General features: G+C 50.1%; 8 protein-coding genes across 8 annotated transcripts; 4 read left to right on the forward strand and 4 right to left on the reverse strand.

Annotated features, from left to right (window-relative positions):
- Positions 1–109: 109 nt before the first annotated feature.
- On the forward strand, positions 110–1047 carry GGI43DRAFT_385135 (chorismate mutase ARO7; the record flags this gene model as incomplete). Its single annotated transcript, XM_083203607.1, has 3 exons — positions 110–180; positions 249–309; positions 382–1047. The coding sequence occupies 3 exons, from the start codon at positions 110–112 to the stop codon at positions 1045–1047; spliced, it is 798 nt and encodes a 265-aa protein (XP_083059205.1).
- On the reverse strand, positions 937–2237 carry GGI43DRAFT_89282 (protein-transporting protein BCP1). Its single transcript, XM_083210472.1, has 2 exons — positions 1900–2237; positions 937–1842 (listed from the first exon to the last, which is right to left on the reverse strand). The coding sequence occupies exons 1-2, from the start codon at positions 1990–1992 to the stop codon at positions 1072–1074; spliced, it is 864 nt and encodes a 287-aa protein (XP_083059206.1). The 5' UTR covers positions 1993–2237; the 3' UTR covers positions 937–1071.
- Positions 1893–4561, forward strand: GGI43DRAFT_89251 (retromer subunit VPS17). Its single transcript, XM_083210471.1, has 3 exons — positions 1893–2908; positions 2978–3431; positions 3504–4561. Exons 1-3 carry the CDS (start codon positions 2483–2485, stop codon positions 4364–4366), a joined length of 1743 nt encoding a protein of 580 aa, XP_083059207.1. The 5' UTR covers positions 1893–2482; the 3' UTR covers positions 4367–4561.
- On the reverse strand, positions 4391–6284 carry GGI43DRAFT_89295 (COP9 signalosome complex subunit 6). Its single transcript, XM_083210473.1, has 2 exons — positions 5799–6284; positions 4391–5730 (listed from the first exon to the last, which is right to left on the reverse strand). The coding sequence occupies exons 1-2, from the start codon at positions 6127–6129 to the stop codon at positions 4757–4759; spliced, it is 1305 nt and encodes a 434-aa protein (XP_083059208.1). The 5' UTR covers positions 6130–6284; the 3' UTR covers positions 4391–4756.
- A 534-nt stretch (positions 6285–6818) lies between these two features.
- On the reverse strand, positions 6819–8643 carry GGI43DRAFT_89342 (Metallo-dependent phosphatase-like protein). The gene is made up of 4 exons (XM_083210474.1): positions 8393–8643; positions 8211–8334; positions 8048–8138; positions 6819–7978 (listed from the first exon to the last, which is right to left on the reverse strand). The coding sequence occupies exons 1-4, from the start codon at positions 8407–8409 to the stop codon at positions 6978–6980; spliced, it is 1233 nt and encodes a 410-aa protein (XP_083059209.1). The 5' UTR covers positions 8410–8643; the 3' UTR covers positions 6819–6977.
- A 392-nt stretch (positions 8644–9035) lies between these two features.
- Positions 9036–10035, forward strand: GGI43DRAFT_89371 (uncharacterized protein). The gene is made up of 2 exons (XM_083210476.1): positions 9036–9293; positions 9360–10035. Exons 1-2 carry the CDS (start codon positions 9055–9057, stop codon positions 9766–9768), a joined length of 648 nt encoding a protein of 215 aa, XP_083059210.1. The 5' UTR covers positions 9036–9054; the 3' UTR covers positions 9769–10035.
- Positions 10036–10790: 755 nt separating this feature from the next.
- GGI43DRAFT_89399 (uncharacterized protein) lies at positions 10791–12311 on the forward strand. Its single transcript, XM_083210477.1, has one exon. The coding sequence runs from the start codon at positions 11321–11323 to the stop codon at positions 12122–12124; it is 804 nt and encodes a 267-aa protein (XP_083059211.1). The 5' UTR covers positions 10791–11320; the 3' UTR covers positions 12125–12311.
- Positions 12307–16065, reverse strand: GGI43DRAFT_408742 (DNA replication initiation factor CDC45 domain-containing protein). The gene is made up of 3 exons (XM_083206398.1): positions 14814–16065; positions 13672–14744; positions 12307–13611 (listed from the first exon to the last, which is right to left on the reverse strand). The coding sequence occupies exons 1-3, from the start codon at positions 15585–15587 to the stop codon at positions 12867–12869; spliced, it is 2592 nt and encodes an 863-aa protein (XP_083059212.1). The 5' UTR covers positions 15588–16065; the 3' UTR covers positions 12307–12866.
- Between the last annotated feature and the right edge of the window lie 1039 nt (positions 16066–17104).

Raw genomic sequence — 17104 nt, forward strand, 5'->3', positions numbered from 1 at the left:
ATAAGGAGTATCTAAGCCTTCATTGAGCTTTTCGTTACGCTCAACTCAATAAGATCAATCTTGTCGCCCTAATTCCTCTCATAATTCGCTTCAACCTCTGTCGCCAAAGATGGATTCCGCCGTGGACATGGCCGACAGCTCGCGAGCACTGGATCTCTCGCGCATCCGCTTCCAGCTCATGTCAGTTTCGCTGATATCTATTGCGTGCTTCCTCTTGACCGTCTTTTCATTTCTAACTCGTTGTACAGTCGTCTCGAAGATACAATCACTTTCCATCTCATCGAGAGAGTCCAGTTTCCTCTAAACAAGGTGATACGCGGATGCCAACCTCGAGAAGATCTGCATTATAAGCTTGCGCATTACTAAACAAGCTCTCTCTAGACCATCTACACACCAGGAGCTCTCCCTATCCCTGATAGCAGCCTAAGTTTCTTCGACTATTACTTCTCGCAGCAAGAGAAGCTCCAGTCTCTCATTCGCCGTTTCGAATCACCCGACGAATATGCCTTCTTCCCAGAGGCCATCCAGAAGCCTCTCTTGAAGCCTCTCAACTACCCCAAGATCTTACATAAGAACGACGTTTGCGTCAATGATAAGATCAAGAAGTTCTACATTGAAAAGTTCTTACCTGTTGTATGCCCCAATTTTGGCCGCGAAGATCGAGGAGAGTCACAGGAAAACTACGGTTCGACGTCGACTTGCGACATTGCTTGTCTACAGGCACTATCCAGGAGAATCCACTTTGGCAAGTTTGTTGCCGAGTCTAAATTCCAGTCCGATCCCGAGCTTTACACGCAGTTGATCAAGGATGAGAATCGGGAGGCCATTGGCGAGTCTATCACAAACAGAGCCGTGGAGCAGCAGGTTCTCGATCGCTTGCGCCTCAAGGCGGAGACCTACGGCAAAGACCCGTCGACGCTGGGAGGAATAGAGCAGCCTGTCAAGATCAATGTAGATGCGGTAGTGTCGATGTACAAGGACTTTGTCATTCCATTGACTAAGGAGGTGGAAGTTGAGTACTTGATGCAGAGGCTCCTACCAGAATAGTGGAGCAATTCATTATTATTGTTTTTACTGCGGCGCAGCTATATAATCACTAACGGCCTTGACGGCCTCCTTGAATTTACCCGCCTCAATGAGGATCATGTGTCCAAATGTCTTAATACCCAACTCCTGAAACGCTCGCTTGCTATCCGCCACCGCGTCATCTTCTTTCGTATATCGAAAACTGCCATGTGCTACTGCGTATTTCTGTAGAATCTCATCTTCCGGGTGGAAGTGGTAGGTCGATGCCTCCTCCTTGGCCTTTTTGCGCTTTCGATCTTCCACATCAAGCGTTGATTCGACCTCTTGATATGTCCTGGAGAATACAAGGTAGTAGCCAAAGTCGTATGGCTCCTTATCCTCCAATGCGTCTTCCACCTCTTCAACCAGCATTGTGTACAGTGGAGGCGCAATTTCGGACGGCATGTTGATGAGGCGCTCTGAGAAGACGAGGCCAACGGGCTTTTGTGCGTTGATGAGCTCGGCGACGGCAGATATTGAGGGGTTGGTCTGGGCCTTCTCCGCGAGATACTTGAGAATATCCTTCATAGGCTCCTTTTCGCGATGTTCATATGTATTGAGGACCGTGAGCATGGCGTAGGCGTCGTTGGCCTTGCCGTCGACCTTGACTGTTGAGCCGATTGTCGGTTGTGATAGGATAAGGTCTGACAGGGCAGACATGTTGAAGAGATTGGCGTCGACATCAAAAAGTTGTCGAAGTAGTGATTTTGTGCCGTGGAAATCGATCTCAGGATCGAAATTGAACCACTCGAAATCAACATTGACCATGTCAAAGTCCTGGTGAATGTCAGTGATGCTGCTACAGAGCTGCAGCTTTCTCTCCTCTCATCTCACCTCGTCATCGCTGCTGTCCTCATCCATGCGATCAGCACCGCCATCCGCTGGAGGGACGTCCTTGGCCTCTTCTCTTGATCTCTTTTTGCCCATTGTGATTGTCTTTTTGTTTTGCGACTGAAAATTGATATGCGCGCTCCGCAGTGACGATGCAATCTTTTTGGTTCGTCGCAAAGCGTAGTGGATTAGAGCTTCGATAACGAATTTTTGCTTCCAAAGAACCCCGCGCTATACCGCATGTAGCCATGATAAGAGCTCTCATGCGTCTAATTAGGCGCGATAAGCTGCGCTTAGTTGGCCAATTATCGCCCACTCCCCAGACTCACCTTTCGTGCCCACTTTCGGTGTCGTCGCCAGCCTGCCCAGTTACGTAGCCGAACCGAATCAGCTGCCTTGGAGACGCAATCAGCTTTGCGCGTTCATCTTCAGCGGTCTTCTAACCGGGCTTTGCGGCATGAGCGACGCCCAATCGTGAGAGAATCGCCTATATATAATTCCCTCCTCTCCAGGACTCGCCGTTCTCTGCCAATATCTGCTCCGATATACCCTCCATCTAGAGTGTGCCCACTAGGAACGCCTCATCATGGACTATAGCGCCTCTATACACGAGACCGAAGACCCGGCGGCTTCTCCATGGGGCAATACGCCAGGTTCCTCTCCTCAGCATGATCGCACGACCTTTGGAAGCATCACGGGAGATGCTCCCGTTCCCCCATTCCCGTACACCCCGCAATCGTCCAATGGCCTGGGGCATGGTGGAGAGGACTCTTTCCCGGTGTCTGGTGTAGCCACGCCTGCACCAGGAGAGCAAGACGAGGCTGCGCATCCCGAGTCTGGAGATATTCCTCAGTCTGCTGGATTCGAGGGAGCTCCCCAGCCAGCTGCTGCGACAGATGCCCAGCCGGAGGAGCCTCGAAAACCCCCGCAGCCCCAATTCCGACTGCAGGCGAAGATTACAGGATTGGAGCGAACAGGGAAGAAGGATCCCATTCTGCGATTCGACGTACATGTAAGCTGTCATTGATTCCCGCTTCACTGGTAGAGCTTCGTGAGAATCTGACTGACCTGCTTCTCCTAGACAAACCTACCTCGATTCCGCACCACCCAATACCGAGATGTCCGACGATTGCATTCCGAATTTGTCAAGCTTGGCGAGCACCTAATATCTGCTAATCCCGAGGCTTTGGTGCCCGCGGTCCCTCCTGCCATCACATCAGCTGGCGCCGGCACAGAGGAGGATGAAAACCGAGTCAAGGCTCTGATGCAAAGATGGTTCAACTACGTGTGTGGGAACGAGGTATTAATGAAGGATGACGAGATGGTGCTCTTCGTTGAAAGTGATTTTGGCTACAGCCCGCTGGTGAAGAGGAAGCAGCCCGCAACCGGCGTTCGCAGGAAAATCTTGAAGCAGTTTGCTCCGCCTCCCGATGATACCCCTGAGCTCGCAGAGGCTCGTCCAATCGTTAAACTGTTTTATCTTGGCACGATGGATGCAGGCCACAAGGTTGACAAGCTTGTCAAGGCAAGGAGAGGTAAGACGAGAAATAACGGTGCCTGCCAAGCAATTGACCCCTCGCATTTTACTAACGGTAAATGACTTACAGGTCTTGGTCTTGTCGAGTCTGACTATGGTGTGAAACTCGGCGCCATGCACGTCCAGGAACCTCACCCAGGTCTGGCAAATGCCTATAAGAAGCTTGGCAGAGTGATTCAGACCGTCGGCGACTATCACGCCGCTCAGGCCACAGCCGAGGCAGCCACCATTGGAGACCCATTCCAATACCATTCTCAGGATGCCTTCATCGTCAAGGAGACTCTCACCAACCGTCAGATTCTCATCCGTGAATTCTTGCAATCTCAGGAAGTCACACGAAGCAAGCTCAACGCTGCTGATCGTCTCAAAGCCAGCTCCAGCGTCAGACGCGAGAAGGTCGACGAGGCAATCGCAGCCCTTGATGAAGCCCGAACAAACGAAACCCATCTCTTCAACAAGACAAGCCGAGTCACCCAGACTCTCGTCCAGGAGCGCCGCAGATGGTTTGACCGGACGGCCAGCGACCTGCGCATGGAAATCCGGGAACTCGTTCTCCGAGAAATCGAAGCCGAGCGTCGAACCCTAGCCCTCCTCGAGAGCGTTCGAGCAGACGTCCGAGCGATTGATTCCTCCGGCGGCCTCAGCCGTTTGGGTCGTGAGTCCCACCCTACCACGCGACGAACCAGCCTCGCTGCCAGCCAGGGTCCTAAGGGCGACGCTTGGAGCGGCGTTCCTCGTCGATCGGATGCCACGAGCCGCACCACTTCTGGCGTCGGTAAGGTGGCTGAGGAGGCTGAAGGAGAAGACAGCCAGGAGTCTGGATCAGGCAAGCCTCGCCCCGGCCTTGGCGATCTCGTTGGTTTAGAAGAGGATGACGAGGACCGAATTGACGCGCGGAATGCCGCCAGCCGGCTGGCAACGAGCACTTTTTAAAGAGTGAGAGACGAGAGAGATGATAACGATGGATGATGAGCTTCTTATACTCTACTTACTATTTGATGCCAAAAGTGCGGCCGTTGTCTTTAAAAATACTAGTTTTTCCCCTTCAAACGAGCACATGTTTATATCAATTTATTGAAGGGCTAAAGTCAACGAATAAGATGGAATATGGACATAGAAATAGTTATCCATATGTGTGATTTTTTGCAGGATATTTGTACCTATAGTACCGATTGTCTAGCACCTAACGCCAACCCTCGTCATATCATTATCTATCAATTGTTCCCTTGTGTTAAAACAAAAAACGCCCAATAGTAATGCCTTTAAAACAAGAAGAAAAAGAAAAGAAAAGGTTTTTATAGTGCCATAGAAGTAGCTCCATCATCAAACGAGTAGGTCGCCTGTACCTGGAACGTTAAACGGGGTCGTAGAGGAGTAGTCTGTCGTTCCACGTCTTCCCGCAGCATTCTTGCCTGACTCGATGGCATGGAATTTCTTGCCCACGTCTCGTGCTTGGTTAACGCCCTGCATAATGGAATTCAGCAGACCGACTAAGTGGACGTTGTTCGTCTCGCTCTGCACTTCCTTTTCGAAGGCTTCTTTGTCTGAAGGGATGACGAGGTCGAGTCGGCTGATGAGAGCTTGAATCTGCCGCAGTACGTTCAAGGATGGTGTGGTGTTATTGGAATCCGTATCCATACTTTCTTCTTGGGAAACTCCGCTAGTGAAGGAGGGTGGCAGACGCTCCAGATAAGTAGTGATGAGCTGAATTCTAGAGTGAAGCATCTTGATGGCGTTTGCCTTGGCCGTCAACGAGGCAAGCATCTCATCCTCCTCTCGTGTGAGAACTGCTGCATCATCCAGCGGCTCATCTTTCTTCTCGTCAACCTCGCTCTCTACCAGCCTTCGTTTTCCTTTTCCGTTTGACTCAATCGAACGAGCAGGTCGTTCATCCTTGGCCGTTGATGCAGGGGCACTAACGGCGGCATTTCCACCTCCACTAGCGACATAGTTCATGCTAATCATCTCTGTTTCATCTGTCTCGACGGAATATGGCACCTCTCGGAACTTTAGCTTGAGCATAGAATCTCCGTCCTCCATTTTCTTGTCTTCTCCATCGTTTTCGGCCTTGGCATCGTCGACTTCGTAGTTGCTCTCGTAGATCGTCAACGGCAGTTTACCACCAACTGAATGCTCCATAACCTCTTGAGGATGGAAACCCAGCAAAATGGCGGACTCATTCCAGCCTTCGAGGATCTGGCTGTGGATAGGCAAGATGGTGGATGAGGGGCCAGAGGGCGGCAGCAATGTGTACCAGCCGACGAAGTCTAACTTTCGATCCTTATGCACAAGGCACACTAAGCAATGAAATGATCAGCAAGGCACCGCATAAAACACGGGATATAGCTGATTTGGGTCGGCATACTCTGCTCCAATCTTGAACTGAATCGTACAGGATCAATCAAGTAACCTCCCGCCATCAGCGGCGCTTCCACGATATGGCATTCGAAAGCGTGTTCGATGGTAATTTCTCGGCCATTCTGCTGGCCCAGCAGAGCTCCGATAATGGGGCCCTTTTGCTCTCGAAGGGTGTGTCGTGTGATGTAGTCGGAGATTGTGAGGAGAACTAGCGGGTGCAATACAGCCTGGAGCTGCGAGCTCTTCTGAGTGGACAGCAGAGAGCCTTCACTGGACCGCAGAGGGTTCTTGATAGACGTCAGCGGGTTCGCTGGGTTCTCGGTGCTAGCAGTATCCATGATGGCGAAGAGAAGCTGCCAGTAGCAGATGCCGCGATAGAATCGTCTTTGTAAAGGGAGATTATGTTGTCGAAATCGCAGTTCTATAGCTAAATAGTATGGTATTGGAGACGATGAAGCAGCGTGTGGAGCTGGAGCTGGTTTTAGTTGGAGGTTGAATGAACGACTTGCCCCGCGTGCCTGGGGTGGGTTGAACATGTAGTAGATGCGCTGACTAAGCTGCCTCATGCCTTTGATATGCGCTTTGGGAGCTACCCTTAACTCTATTATGTATCAGTATATTCCCTATGCCAAGAACGATTTCAGATATAGGTTTATTTAAAATAAAAAATAGAGGAATGAATTCTTTTTGTTGAGCGTATTAAACAGTAGTGGTATACTTGTTGTTTAGTATTTTATACAAAAATCATCTTATAAAGTTAATGTTGTATACAGCCTATTTTACGACAATCGTACTTCGTATGATCTTCCAGTTATTACGACCCATTCCACAACGACTCATTTCTCATTACCAACATATACGGCAGTAGATACCCAGAGGAGACATTTAGCCTCTTCGAGTGGTATAATTCTTTTACATCAAATTAAACAGACATCTTTGAAAATGAGGCAAAAAGCGGTATCATCTTTGTGATGTCTAATACTATATAAATTCGTGAAAACCCCCTGTACGCCATAGCAATATTCGTAACCCCCTGACATGTATATTCGCCCTCCAGAAAAAGAAAACATTCGCATACCCTCTGCTGCGCTTGGATAGAACTGGTTACCAAATATACAAGAATGGTAACTTAACCAAGGGGCGCAAAGAAGCATCCTCTAAATGGTTGGTAAAAACAAATAAACTCTCACAAGAAATAATCCGCGACTGGCTTCTTGGCAGGCATTCCTCTGGAGTCTTGGGGCGCGGCCTGGAACACCCGATATCGTCGAGCAGGGCCATTCTTAGGACCACCTCTCGATTCAATAACGGCGCCAGAGCTGCGGCCAACATCTCCGTTTGTCCTCTGGAAAATGCCAGTACCTGATTCATCTTCTGTAAGCTCCAGCACAGCGGCAACATTGCCGCATCGGTAGCAATAGTTTGGAGCTGACCAGACGGTGACAATGGAGGCATCAAACATCTCCTTGAATCCCTCCATGACCAGCTGGTGCGCACGAGCAATGAGACTAAGATCGTTTCGATGGTTGAAAACCTTGACAATGTCAGCTCCGAATAGGAATCCAGCACCTCGGGGCGAGAGGCCCCAACCGTCGATTTCGTCTGGGTCGGACCATAAAAGGTCACACATTGCTCCTTCGTGGGGGACTTCTTGCTTCCGGTCAATAAGTCGTATTTTATCCACTGTATCGACCAGCGGGCTCAATCCACCATGCACACAGAGAATAGCTCCTGTAGGATTGCCCACACTGCCACTGCTGGACCCTGATGCTCCTGAACCAGGCGGACCAGTCTTGTCCGCTGTGCTTTTATTAGGAGTCTCGAGCTTCTCTTGAGAGGCTGATTGGTTGGCGCGTTGGCGAGGGAAGCGACTGATTATAGAGCCAGCTTGGTCGCACACTTCGATTTCGGTGTCGTCGTCCTCTGGCATGCCAGGCGAGAGAGTGCTAGACGCACCCAGAACTATGGCGCCAAGGGCGAGATAGTCAAATACGTCGCAGCAGTAGCGCCATACGTTTGCACTGCCGTATTTGCGAAGGCATTCGTCGTAAAAGCCGTACACTGTCGTTATTTGGCGAGATTCGTGATTGCCGCGGATCAGTGTCATGCGGTCTGGGTATCGGACTTTGAGACAAAGCAGAAGAAGAAATGATTCGAGAGAATAGAAGCCACGGTCGACAAAGTCACCTTACGGATTTAATAAACGTTAATTATCATGATACGCATTCAGGAAGGGTTATATGGAGATGTTCATACCCATGAATAGATAATTAGTGTCGGGGACATCGCCGCCGACGCGGAACAGCTCCATTAGATCATGAAACTGGCCGTGAATATCGCCGCATATCTAATCATTGCATACAAGCTTTGGTTACCGCCCATCCTTGTTATATCGAAAGGTGTCGATGGAAAGGCTTACTGTTACCGGCGCCGTCACGGTGACGACGTTGCCTTCCTCGATAAGAAGCTCTCTGGCGCGGTGACAGAGCTCCCGCACTTGGTCTTCCGGAATGGGGCGGCATGAGCGCAGTTGCGCGATCGCTCTACAGACAGTGTTAGCGGACAAACAGCACTCTGAGACAGGATTGATATGAGACTGACTTGTCGAGATCGCTCATGATGGAGGAGGCAGAGAGAGAAAGTTAGAGGGTCGACAGAGGTCGCACGAGAGGTGCGCCGGTCGGGCTGCTGCGATAATCGAAATGGACAGAAAGACGGCTATAACATATCTCGGTGGTAAATCGCTAAAGATCAAGCAGTAGCCAATGCCCGCTTGATATTGAAAAAGGCAGAGTCGCGTGGGTAGATAAGAGAGGTTGAAGATTAAAAATGGATCAGCGCTATCGCGTTCTGCTCCTCAGGATTAAAGTGGCATGCCCGCTATTGCGCTAATACTGTGGTACTACATACGTACGGCCTCCCAATTCAGTCAACGCTGCGCAGCTTCCACCAAATTTACATTCTTAAAAGACTAGTTGCTCAATATATAAAGCATCTCGATAAAATACTAATAGTCATATCACTTTCAATTAAGTATAATTTTACTGCGAAGTAATAGAACTGGTTTATATGGAGGGAGAGGTGAAAATATACCTAGGCACGTTAGTAGTCCTCTTATCTAAGCTTTGCTGTCAAGCGTTTATAGACTTGTATCTGCACCTGGCAGGCAGGGTTACAGCTCCCAGCGGGCTCTTTAGCGCTCCAGCACTCCATTAGAAGCCTGCAGGCGACCTCCCGAGTGCTTGGGACGCCCAGCAGGAATTATGTTGTGCCGCGCCCCGAATGCGGCAACCTCTAGCTACAAGCTAAGAGCTCAGCCAATCAGAGAGCTTGTTATCGAATCATCGGGAAATCGGTTCTGCACCACCGGGCGTCTTTTTTCTGCCCGCTCGAATTCCCAGCAGCTATGGGTCCTGGGCTCCTCTGCTCCTAAGAAGACGCTCATCGCCAACCTCCAATTGGGCGTGTATCGTGGCCAGAAGGAACATGCCACGATCCTCTTGTGAGCCCCCAATGGCTGGCTGTCGCTGGCATCGAAGCAGCTCGACTGACATGTCAAAATTTGCAGCTCCAAACACCACAGTCAACCAATCCCGCTAACTCCCGGGGATTGCCCAGTCATGACACCACATCTTCATCCCAGGTCTCGCATGACCTCGTCCATATTCGCTACGACGCTTATTGCCAGCTTCTTCGTTGTTGCGCTGCCGCATCTTCTGCCATGCCCGGTGCCGCGGACCAAGTACGCTGATGGGGAGATTATCGTCGATGAGAACGGCAGACGGAAGAGATGGAGGAGCAGGGAAGCTATAGTTGCAAAGGACGGACTCGTGCAATTCAACCAGACGACGGACAACGACTTTGAACAAGCGGAGGAGCGAGCAAAGAGAGAGTGCCCAGTACCAAAGCCCGGAGGCATGCTGGGAGAATGGCTTGGATTCCACGCCACCAATGACAATACGAGGGCAAGCAGATGACGAATGATACCACCAAAAAAGAATAATAAAAAGAAACAAACAGACAAACAAACCAAAAATCCCAAACTTCCGCGCGAGACCGTTCTGTGAATGGATAATGGATGCAAAGATCAGCAATGTGTCTCATTCGCTAAGGCTGACTCAACATGACCGGCCTCAGCCAGAAATGACAGGCCAAGAGATGCAGTGTTTGTTTCATACGTGACTTGGGCACAACTGTGACATCTAACCAAACAGAGACATGTCATCTGTCAAGTTTTGCGTCTTAGAAATTGACCTTGCTACTATGTATAGCTCACTTGCTCATAGGTTCCATCTTCCGGGCGCCTCCGCGAACAACCGAAACCTCAAGAAGATAGTAATCACACCAAAATCAGAGTCATCACATTATTATTGTTAGAGATAACTCTAACTAACCTTTAAAACCTTACTAATAAGCCTGTAGGTAAGGCGGGTGCGTCGTTTATGTTTCTGCATGGGTTTCTAAACTAGGTGCGATAAACGTTCCGAAAAACTTCCAAACAGGGGACGCAATGGCGCGACTCCAACCGAGCGGTTCCTTAGCAGCAGCTGCACGGATATCACAGTTATCACCTCCTTTGCCGCCATCTAGACCTTGGCCTTCTGTGCGGCTTTGTTTACTGCCGGGCGATCTGGTGTCTGAGAGTGGCCGGGGCCTGAAACCTGCCCCGCGACCTTCTCAAACGTGCGAGTCGGCAGAGCGTTGACAGCTTGTTGCCCCATACAGCGACACTTGCCGCATTCGGCACTTCCTCAGTAAACCCCCTAGCGGTTTCTGCGACGCCTCAGCTTCATCACCGCCCAGCCTTCTCAACCCGCACTATGCCCAATCCTGCGATGGTTCAGTTTGAGCTTTGCTGACTTATACTGAGCGAGCCTTGAACTTCGTGTCGCATCATTTGCCTTCGCCTTCTTTATCGCCTTTGTCGGGAGACGGTTCGTGTTTCGCATTCATTCCTCCAGACTTTCCGATTCACGAGTCTTGGCTTACTACATCCAGCCCAGGAGTCTATCCAGTCCTCATTGGGGCATGATGGAGTATGCCATGACTCTACGGTGATCAGCCGAGATCAGAGATGGCATTAGAGCCAGGAACCATCAACGGACCAGGGGCTCTATCCCCAGGATGTAGTCTCTGGATATCACCACATCCGGTCTCAGGGCGGGTGCGCAAGCGATGGTACCTTACTGCCTAGCTGCTAGGATTCGGATGAAGTCGAAGCAGAACGAAGCTTGTCCAAAGCTTGTCCACGGAATCATCCGAGGTATCCTCTTTCCACGAGGTGAAAGAGGAATATATTATACCTCTCTGCCGCCCCTCTTGGTTCTCGTTTCTTCTCTTTTTTTCCTCAGGGTCGCTGCGCTTCACTCACTTAACATTCAATTCTTTTCTTTTCCTCAACAAGAGCTGTGCTCTGTTGCTTCGATTCATTGAAACCTCTGCTTGATTAACCAATCCTTAACTTTCTTATTTACTTATTCCTCCTTTTTTTTTTTTTTTTACTTCCTTCACTTATTCACATCATTCAAAATGAAGCCTTCTTCAATCCTTCTTCTTACTGCCGCTGGCCTGGCAGCAGCCCTTCCGGCCAAGCCTCTCGCCGCTCGTTCGGAGATTCAGGATGCTCCTGTTGCTCGATCTTTCCTGGAGCGCGCTGCCGATATCATGCTCGCAAGAGATCTGGTTCCTCTGAACGGCAACACTGCAGCCCCTGCTGGCGATGCCGCTGCTGATGCCGCTGCCAAGAAGGGCGCTGCCGCCACCACGAGTGCCGCCGCCGCCGCTCCTCCTGCTGCCACTACCAGTGCTGCTGATGACAAGAAGGGTGCTGCTACCACCACCAGCGCTGCTGCTGCCGCCGCTACCACAACTTCTGCTGCCGATGCGAACAACGCTGCCGCTGCCACCACTGCTGCTGCTGCCGCAACTACCGTCGCTGTCGCTCCTCCTGCTGCCACTGCTACCAATGCCGCAGCTGGCAACGGCACTGCCTCCGCAGGTGGTAAAGACAAGGGCAAGGGCAAGGGTCAGGGCAAGGGCCAAGGTCAAGACCAAGGAAAGGGCAAGGGCAAGGGCAAGGGCAAGGGCGGCAACAACAACAACGGCGGCCTTGCTAATGCCATCAGCGGTGCTCTCACCCAGCTCGGCTTGGATGGCGTCCTGAACGCTAGCTCAATCGACAAGCTCAGCGGTGATAAGCAAGTTGCGCTGCTCGCTCAAATCGTCACTCTCCAGACCCTGGCTGATTTGTCAATGGTCACCTCCAAGCAAGTCGTCGTGGCGCTGAACCAGGGCTTCCAGAGTAGCGGACTCAACGTTATCATTAACGCTTAAACGAGGATGAAGAGGATATAACTGTTGGAGTGAAAGGGAAAAAAACGAAATGAAATGAATTGGGATATAAATAAGGGCGTTGAGATGGTTGATCTGGCGCTCTCATATACCGCAGAGGGAGTATGTAGATCGTGATAATCACCTGGGAAAAAAAATTAAAAGAATTGCCAAACCAACAAGTTCATTTTGCAATGTGAATGTACATGAATTTCTTCTCCAAGGGATTGTATGAAATCGTAGCCCTATTCGCGTTTGAATCATCCGGCTTAAAAGTCTAGCAGCAACAAACAATCATCGAGGCTGAAGTATGAACCAACAGAGAAAGAGACATCAGAATCAACATATTAATTAATACAAGGAGACAAAATGATAATATGCAAATCACAGGGGGAAAAAAGAGGCCGTTCATGTCAAAAGAAGAAATGTCTTCAATCTCCATGTTTCTCACACTCCGACAGCCGCCATTTCACAAAACTCCCACTATCCCATCCCAGCCATTCATCCATTCAAGCTCATGTCCATTCGATATCCTTTCCCGCTCTCCAATAACACCAAAGGGAAGAAAATACAATAACATAGTAAGATAAAGAAATTTTCACAGTATAAACAAAATCCACCTACATGCCTCCTCCCCCTCTTGGCTAATTTTCTGCTTTTTGAGGAGGTAGAGAGGAGGGGAAAAGGACCATAGTCGTCATTCATATCATGTTTCAAAGACTGGCGGTAATTGAAACTACCAAAATCAACCCACTACAGCCTTCATACTCAGACTCTCAAGAAAGCCCCCCAAGTCTTCCTTCTTGACTTCCACAACAGAGTGCTCAAAGCTGTCGATTCGCACGCGCGCACTTGTCTCCGAGACGACCTCCTGGAAAGCATTTCCAAACTTGTTCAGGCCGTAGCCCCGGTCGTTTTCCGCATCCTCGTCATCCGAGTCGTCTTCCGATTCCGATGATTCTGAGGCCTCAGACTCCGTCTCCAGCTCGTCGTCGTCACCGTTATCATCATTGCCCTGATTGGCAGCCCGTCGAGCCGCGCGCTTGTCTTCTTTGATCTTTTCTTTCACTTTTCGGGCCTCCTCTTTCTTTTTTGCCTTGGCGTCCTTGTTTGCCTCTCTTTCTTGCTTGCCCGCTCTGTTCATAAATACAGTATCTGGTCCGCCGCCACCACCTGTGCCAACGACAATGTAGACTCCGCGCTTCTCGTTTAAGCTCGCTACCACCAAGGGTGTTCCGCGACCGCCGTGAGATAGCTTTCCTTGTGATTCTTTTTCTTGTTCGGCCAATGCCTCTCCAATCCAGAGAGCTAGTTTTGTCAATGCTGCTGGGTGGGTAAAGAGAGCCACATCTGGGCCATCTTTGACAACACACATACGGAAAGCCCGAAGGTGTTTGATTTGCTTCTTGTTGATCAGAGATGTTCCCGTTCGATAGATTGCACGGTGAAGGAATTGCGCGGTTGGAAGTCCAGCTTTCAGCGCGTCGATACTATAAAATTTGTTAGTAAACATGTCATCTCTTCCATATCCTTTTATGAATTCAGCTCACTCTTCCAACGCGTCATAAGCTTCCCAGAAGCGACTAATCCACTCCTCGCCTTCGGCAGCCAGTTCTGTCTCGTCCTCCATCTCCCGAGTTACCTGGCTTGGCCCTGGATTTGTTGCTTCTAGAGCTTGGGCATGCTTGCCTACTTCTAATAGCGCACCAATCACGACGCCAACGTCCTGAGCACTGAGAGTTGCACGCCAGCCCCAGCTTCGGACAAAGCCCCATCCGTCTTTGGCCCCTGCTCGATCTTTGCCGTCGGTGTCGACAGAAGGAACCATCTCGTCGAGGTTGTAGAGAGATCCGTATTTCAAAAGCTTCGCTCTGAGCTCTCGCTTTAGCATCATATCCATGTGCGTGTAATTCTGCTTGCATTGCGCCAGACTAACTCCCATCTTGGCGAGAAGCTTGTGTAGTCGCTTGATACCCGTCTCGCTCCAAGTTTTTAATCTAGAGAATAAATACGGTGAGTGTAGCATGCTATCGTAGAGGCTCCAATGTCGAATTAGGAGAAACTTCGGCTCCGGAGAAAGACGAATCCCCGTATCTTCAGGGTTTCTCGCCGTAGTTGGTATAATGCCGTTGTTTTCAGGGACAGCCTTTCCGTTTGCTACTTCCGGTGGGTTCAACCTTCGGACCTCATCTCGCAATAGTTGCCGGAGACGAGCACCTCGTACACCAAACCACCCTGATGGCTTCCCGGACCCTCCAGATCGAATAGGTGCAGCGACGCCTGCTGACGACCTTCCATATAACTCCATAGATGTAACGCCTACTATTGCCAACCAAAGGAGGTCATTGTCATCGCGACCTAATTCAGAGGCTAAAGAGTACATCATCGATGAAATGGGCTCGGCAAAAGACGAGCCCATCTTGTAGTATTGGTGCAAAACGGTCTCGTTTTCTCGTCGCATTCGTAGAAGCCGTTTTCTCAAAGAACGAGCGGAAGCGGCTGGCAAGGGTTGGGCCCCTGATGGGGGTTCGATGGGATCGCTTGACAATATGGGACCAGGATCTCGGATAGAGAGCAGGCCTCTGGGCTCCGGTCGAGTAGGAGATCCGACTATTGAACTCGACTATGGGTATATCTGGTCAGCATTGCGTTATATCGAATTAGCAGCAGTGCTTTGCTGTTATTCACGTACAGAATTACTTCTTCGCCGCTGGCGAGGTCGTGACTCGTCGTCGTCGCTGGACTCGTCTTCCTTTAGGCTCTTCCTCTTTTGCCCCGCATGAGCAGACTCGTGGCCAAAATCACCATCCTCCTCCTCATCGTCATCTTCGCTGGAGTTGTCGTCGTCGTCGTTGTCCTGCCCCTCAATGTCTGGCATATCCAGTAGTGCAAGATATGCATCGCGTTCCGTCATGAGGTCGCCTTCAATGTCGCCATCGTCAAACACCACAATTCCACCCCTGCCCGTTTTGTATGCCCTATCGATCGCTCCTCCTGAGACTCCAATTGGACTCCTCGACTTGTATGAGCTTGATACTTGGTTGATAGGTTCGAGTGGGAAGCCGCCAAAAACGTTGGCCAGATTCCAAGGCCGATGAGCATCGAGAACCCAAACTTCGACGCCGCTATAGGGAGATTCTTCGCCTTCAGGCTCCAAGCCTAGCAGCGGTCCAAGGTCGACCATGCCTCCAACGCCAAGACAAATGACAACCCCTCCACTACCACCTTGCGACTCCATCATCGGGACGACAAGCTCCCTGCCGGCCTTTTCCAGGTCATTGTATCCCGCGACGGGCTGGATCTTGTGCGGAATATAGTCATGTTTGAGGAGGCGAGTGAGGATTCGGCAAGCGCAAAGAGCGTCTGGTTCAAGGGCGACGAGGATCAATACCGGCGGAGAGAGGGGATGGCGAGTGTTTTGTAGATGCGAGTAGAGCTTCGATATTAGGGAACGCGGGAGATACATGGTTCGAATTGGCGAATCTGTATATCAATATCAAGACCAATGGAAGCTCCAATCCGTCAAAAGATTATAGACTGGAAGCTGGAAAACAAATTCTTGTTTTCTGCGTTTGTTGGATAGGAGACAATTGCCTTGTTAACGCGACCAGATCCTGGCCGGGCCGTGACAGAAAAGGGAACAGGCGTCAGACACGGGCCGTCAAAGCGCATAGCACATGCAATCTGGGAGGGCTGTTTCAAGTGGAGAATCTGTAAAAGTAGAAGCGAAGAATGAAGATTTTAAAAAAGCAGATGCAGCATATCAATGCGAAAATACACAAAAAATGGGAATAAAGAAACAAAGGGCTAAGAGCAAATAAAATGCTGAAGCTGATGCTAACGCCGTGCTGCTGTAAGGCTAAGGCGGCACACTCTATTATTTTTTTTTTCTTTGTTGGAGAGATCTTGAAGCCCACGATGGCACGTTTTTGCGCTAGAAAACGCGTTTGGCCATTAAAGAGCGGCCACTGAATGACGCGCACCGCGACGAGCTTTAGCGGGAAGGATCAATGGAGGGGTCCTCGAAGAAAGTGGGGCACGAATGCGGAACGCCGCCGCGAACTGACAAAAGAAAATCCGATCCATGAAAAAAGACTTTGTGACGACAGTGGAGGTTCTGAACAGAGATAGTACCTCTGTAATATGTTGTGCATATAGACCCTCTCCGATTTTCCGTATCCACGCTGATAAAGCTACCGGTTTTAGGTTCTATCCAGTTTTCAGGCCCATTGGGGCACCAAAATCCGCTCTCATTTCTTATCGTTAACCCCCTGTTACGCTGCAGATGTGACGCATAAAAAAGCCTTCTCCAATCTGCGCAAAAAAACTCGACATTGGACACCAGCTTTAAAGCAATGCAAGTCGCCGCAAAATAAAAAAGGTAGTAAATAGTATACACGTACCCGCCTCGGCACCGGCCAAAAAGGGACGGCCATATCCGTCCCGTGGGCCGTTAAATTTCAAACGCCGTTTTGCCCAGAATCTCACTTCACGACCTAAATTATATGATCCCCTTCTCATCTCTTGTAAGACCGGGTGCCCATCCCTACCGACGGATGCAAGTAATATTCCTGGTAACGGGGAAGCGATGGTCAATCTATTTCGGCCCGCCCGGCTGCCAAATAGATTAATACAGTCAGCATAATAGTGTACAGTCCAACCATGGGTTCATCTATTGGTCCGTGAATGGCACATGTTGAAAGGGGAAAAATATACGACAACGCAGTCTGCGACTAAGGTCAATTTACCCACACCCTCTTCGGCGGACTTAACTGCGTGGCACAAGTGGATACGAGAGCATTCGGCGGGAAATCCGATGCAAGGTGGTAGCGACTGTAACAAGAAAGAACAGGCAGTACTAGAGGCAGGAAGCTTGATTTAAGATTACAGAAAAACAAGAATCCACTGATGGAGACTAGGGTTAGCTTCTTCATAACTACTGCGGGAAGATGGCAAAGGCAGTATTTCGCAGGCCCCTCGGAA

This window comes from Trichoderma evansii, assembly GCF_050947405.1.
Source record: "Trichoderma evansii strain SZMC 28006 chromosome Unknown GGI43scaffold_14, whole genome shotgun sequence".
In the NCBI taxonomy this organism is placed as follows: Eukaryota; Fungi; Ascomycota; class Sordariomycetes; order Hypocreales; family Hypocreaceae; genus Trichoderma; species Trichoderma evansii.

What these genes read in the sequence shown, in the direction of transcription:
- GGI43DRAFT_89282 (XM_083210472.1), bottom strand. Translation starts at nt 1,992, where the DNA reads ATGGGCAAAAAGAGATCAAGAGAAGAGGCCAAGGACGTCCCTCCAGCG. An exon ending in AGGACAGCAGCGATGACGAG is followed by an intron (nt 1,843 to 1,899) that starts GTGAGATGAGAG and finishes GACATTCACCAG; the next exon opens with GACTTTGACATGGTCAATGT.
- GGI43DRAFT_89342 (XM_083210474.1), bottom strand. An exon ending in CCGTGACGGCGCCGGTAACA is followed by an intron (nt 8,139 to 8,210) that starts GTAAGCCTTTCC and finishes TGCAATGATTAG; the next exon opens with ATATGCGGCGATATTCACGG. An exon ending in CACTAATTATCTATTCATGG is followed by an intron (nt 7,979 to 8,047) that starts GTATGAACATCT and finishes TAAATCCGTAAG; the next exon opens with GTGACTTTGTCGACCGTGGC.
- GGI43DRAFT_408742 (XM_083206398.1), bottom strand. Translation starts at nt 15,587, where the DNA reads ATGTATCTCCCGCGTTCCCTAATATCGAAGCTCTACTCGCATCTACAA. An exon ending in AGCGGCGAAGAAGTAATTCT is followed by an intron (nt 14,745 to 14,813) that starts GTACGTGAATAA and finishes ATATACCCATAG; the next exon opens with TCGAGTTCAATAGTCGGATC. An exon ending in GCTTATGACGCGTTGGAAGA is followed by an intron (nt 13,612 to 13,671) that starts GTGAGCTGAATT and finishes CAAATTTTATAG; the next exon opens with TATCGACGCGCTGAAAGCTG.
- GGI43DRAFT_89295 (XM_083210473.1), bottom strand. Translation starts at nt 6,129, where the DNA reads ATGGATACTGCTAGCACCGAGAACCCAGCGAACCCGCTGACGTCTATC. An exon ending in CAGTTCAAGATTGGAGCAGA is followed by an intron (nt 5,731 to 5,798) that starts GTATGCCGACCC and finishes TTCATTGCTTAG; the next exon opens with TGTGCCTTGTGCATAAGGAT.
- GGI43DRAFT_89371 (XM_083210476.1), top strand. Translation starts at nt 9,055, where the DNA reads ATGTTGTGCCGCGCCCCGAATGCGGCAACCTCTAGCTACAAGCTAAGA. An exon ending in GAACATGCCACGATCCTCTT is followed by an intron (nt 9,294 to 9,359) that starts GTGAGCCCCCAA and finishes CAAAATTTGCAG; the next exon opens with CTCCAAACACCACAGTCAAC.
- GGI43DRAFT_89399 (XM_083210477.1), top strand. Translation starts at nt 11,321, where the DNA reads ATGAAGCCTTCTTCAATCCTTCTTCTTACTGCCGCTGGCCTGGCAGCA.
- GGI43DRAFT_89251 (XM_083210471.1), top strand. Translation starts at nt 2,483, where the DNA reads ATGGACTATAGCGCCTCTATACACGAGACCGAAGACCCGGCGGCTTCT. An exon ending in TTCTGCGATTCGACGTACAT is followed by an intron (nt 2,909 to 2,977) that starts GTAAGCTGTCAT and finishes TGCTTCTCCTAG; the next exon opens with ACAAACCTACCTCGATTCCG. An exon ending in GCTTGTCAAGGCAAGGAGAG is followed by an intron (nt 3,432 to 3,503) that starts GTAAGACGAGAA and finishes AATGACTTACAG; the next exon opens with GTCTTGGTCTTGTCGAGTCT.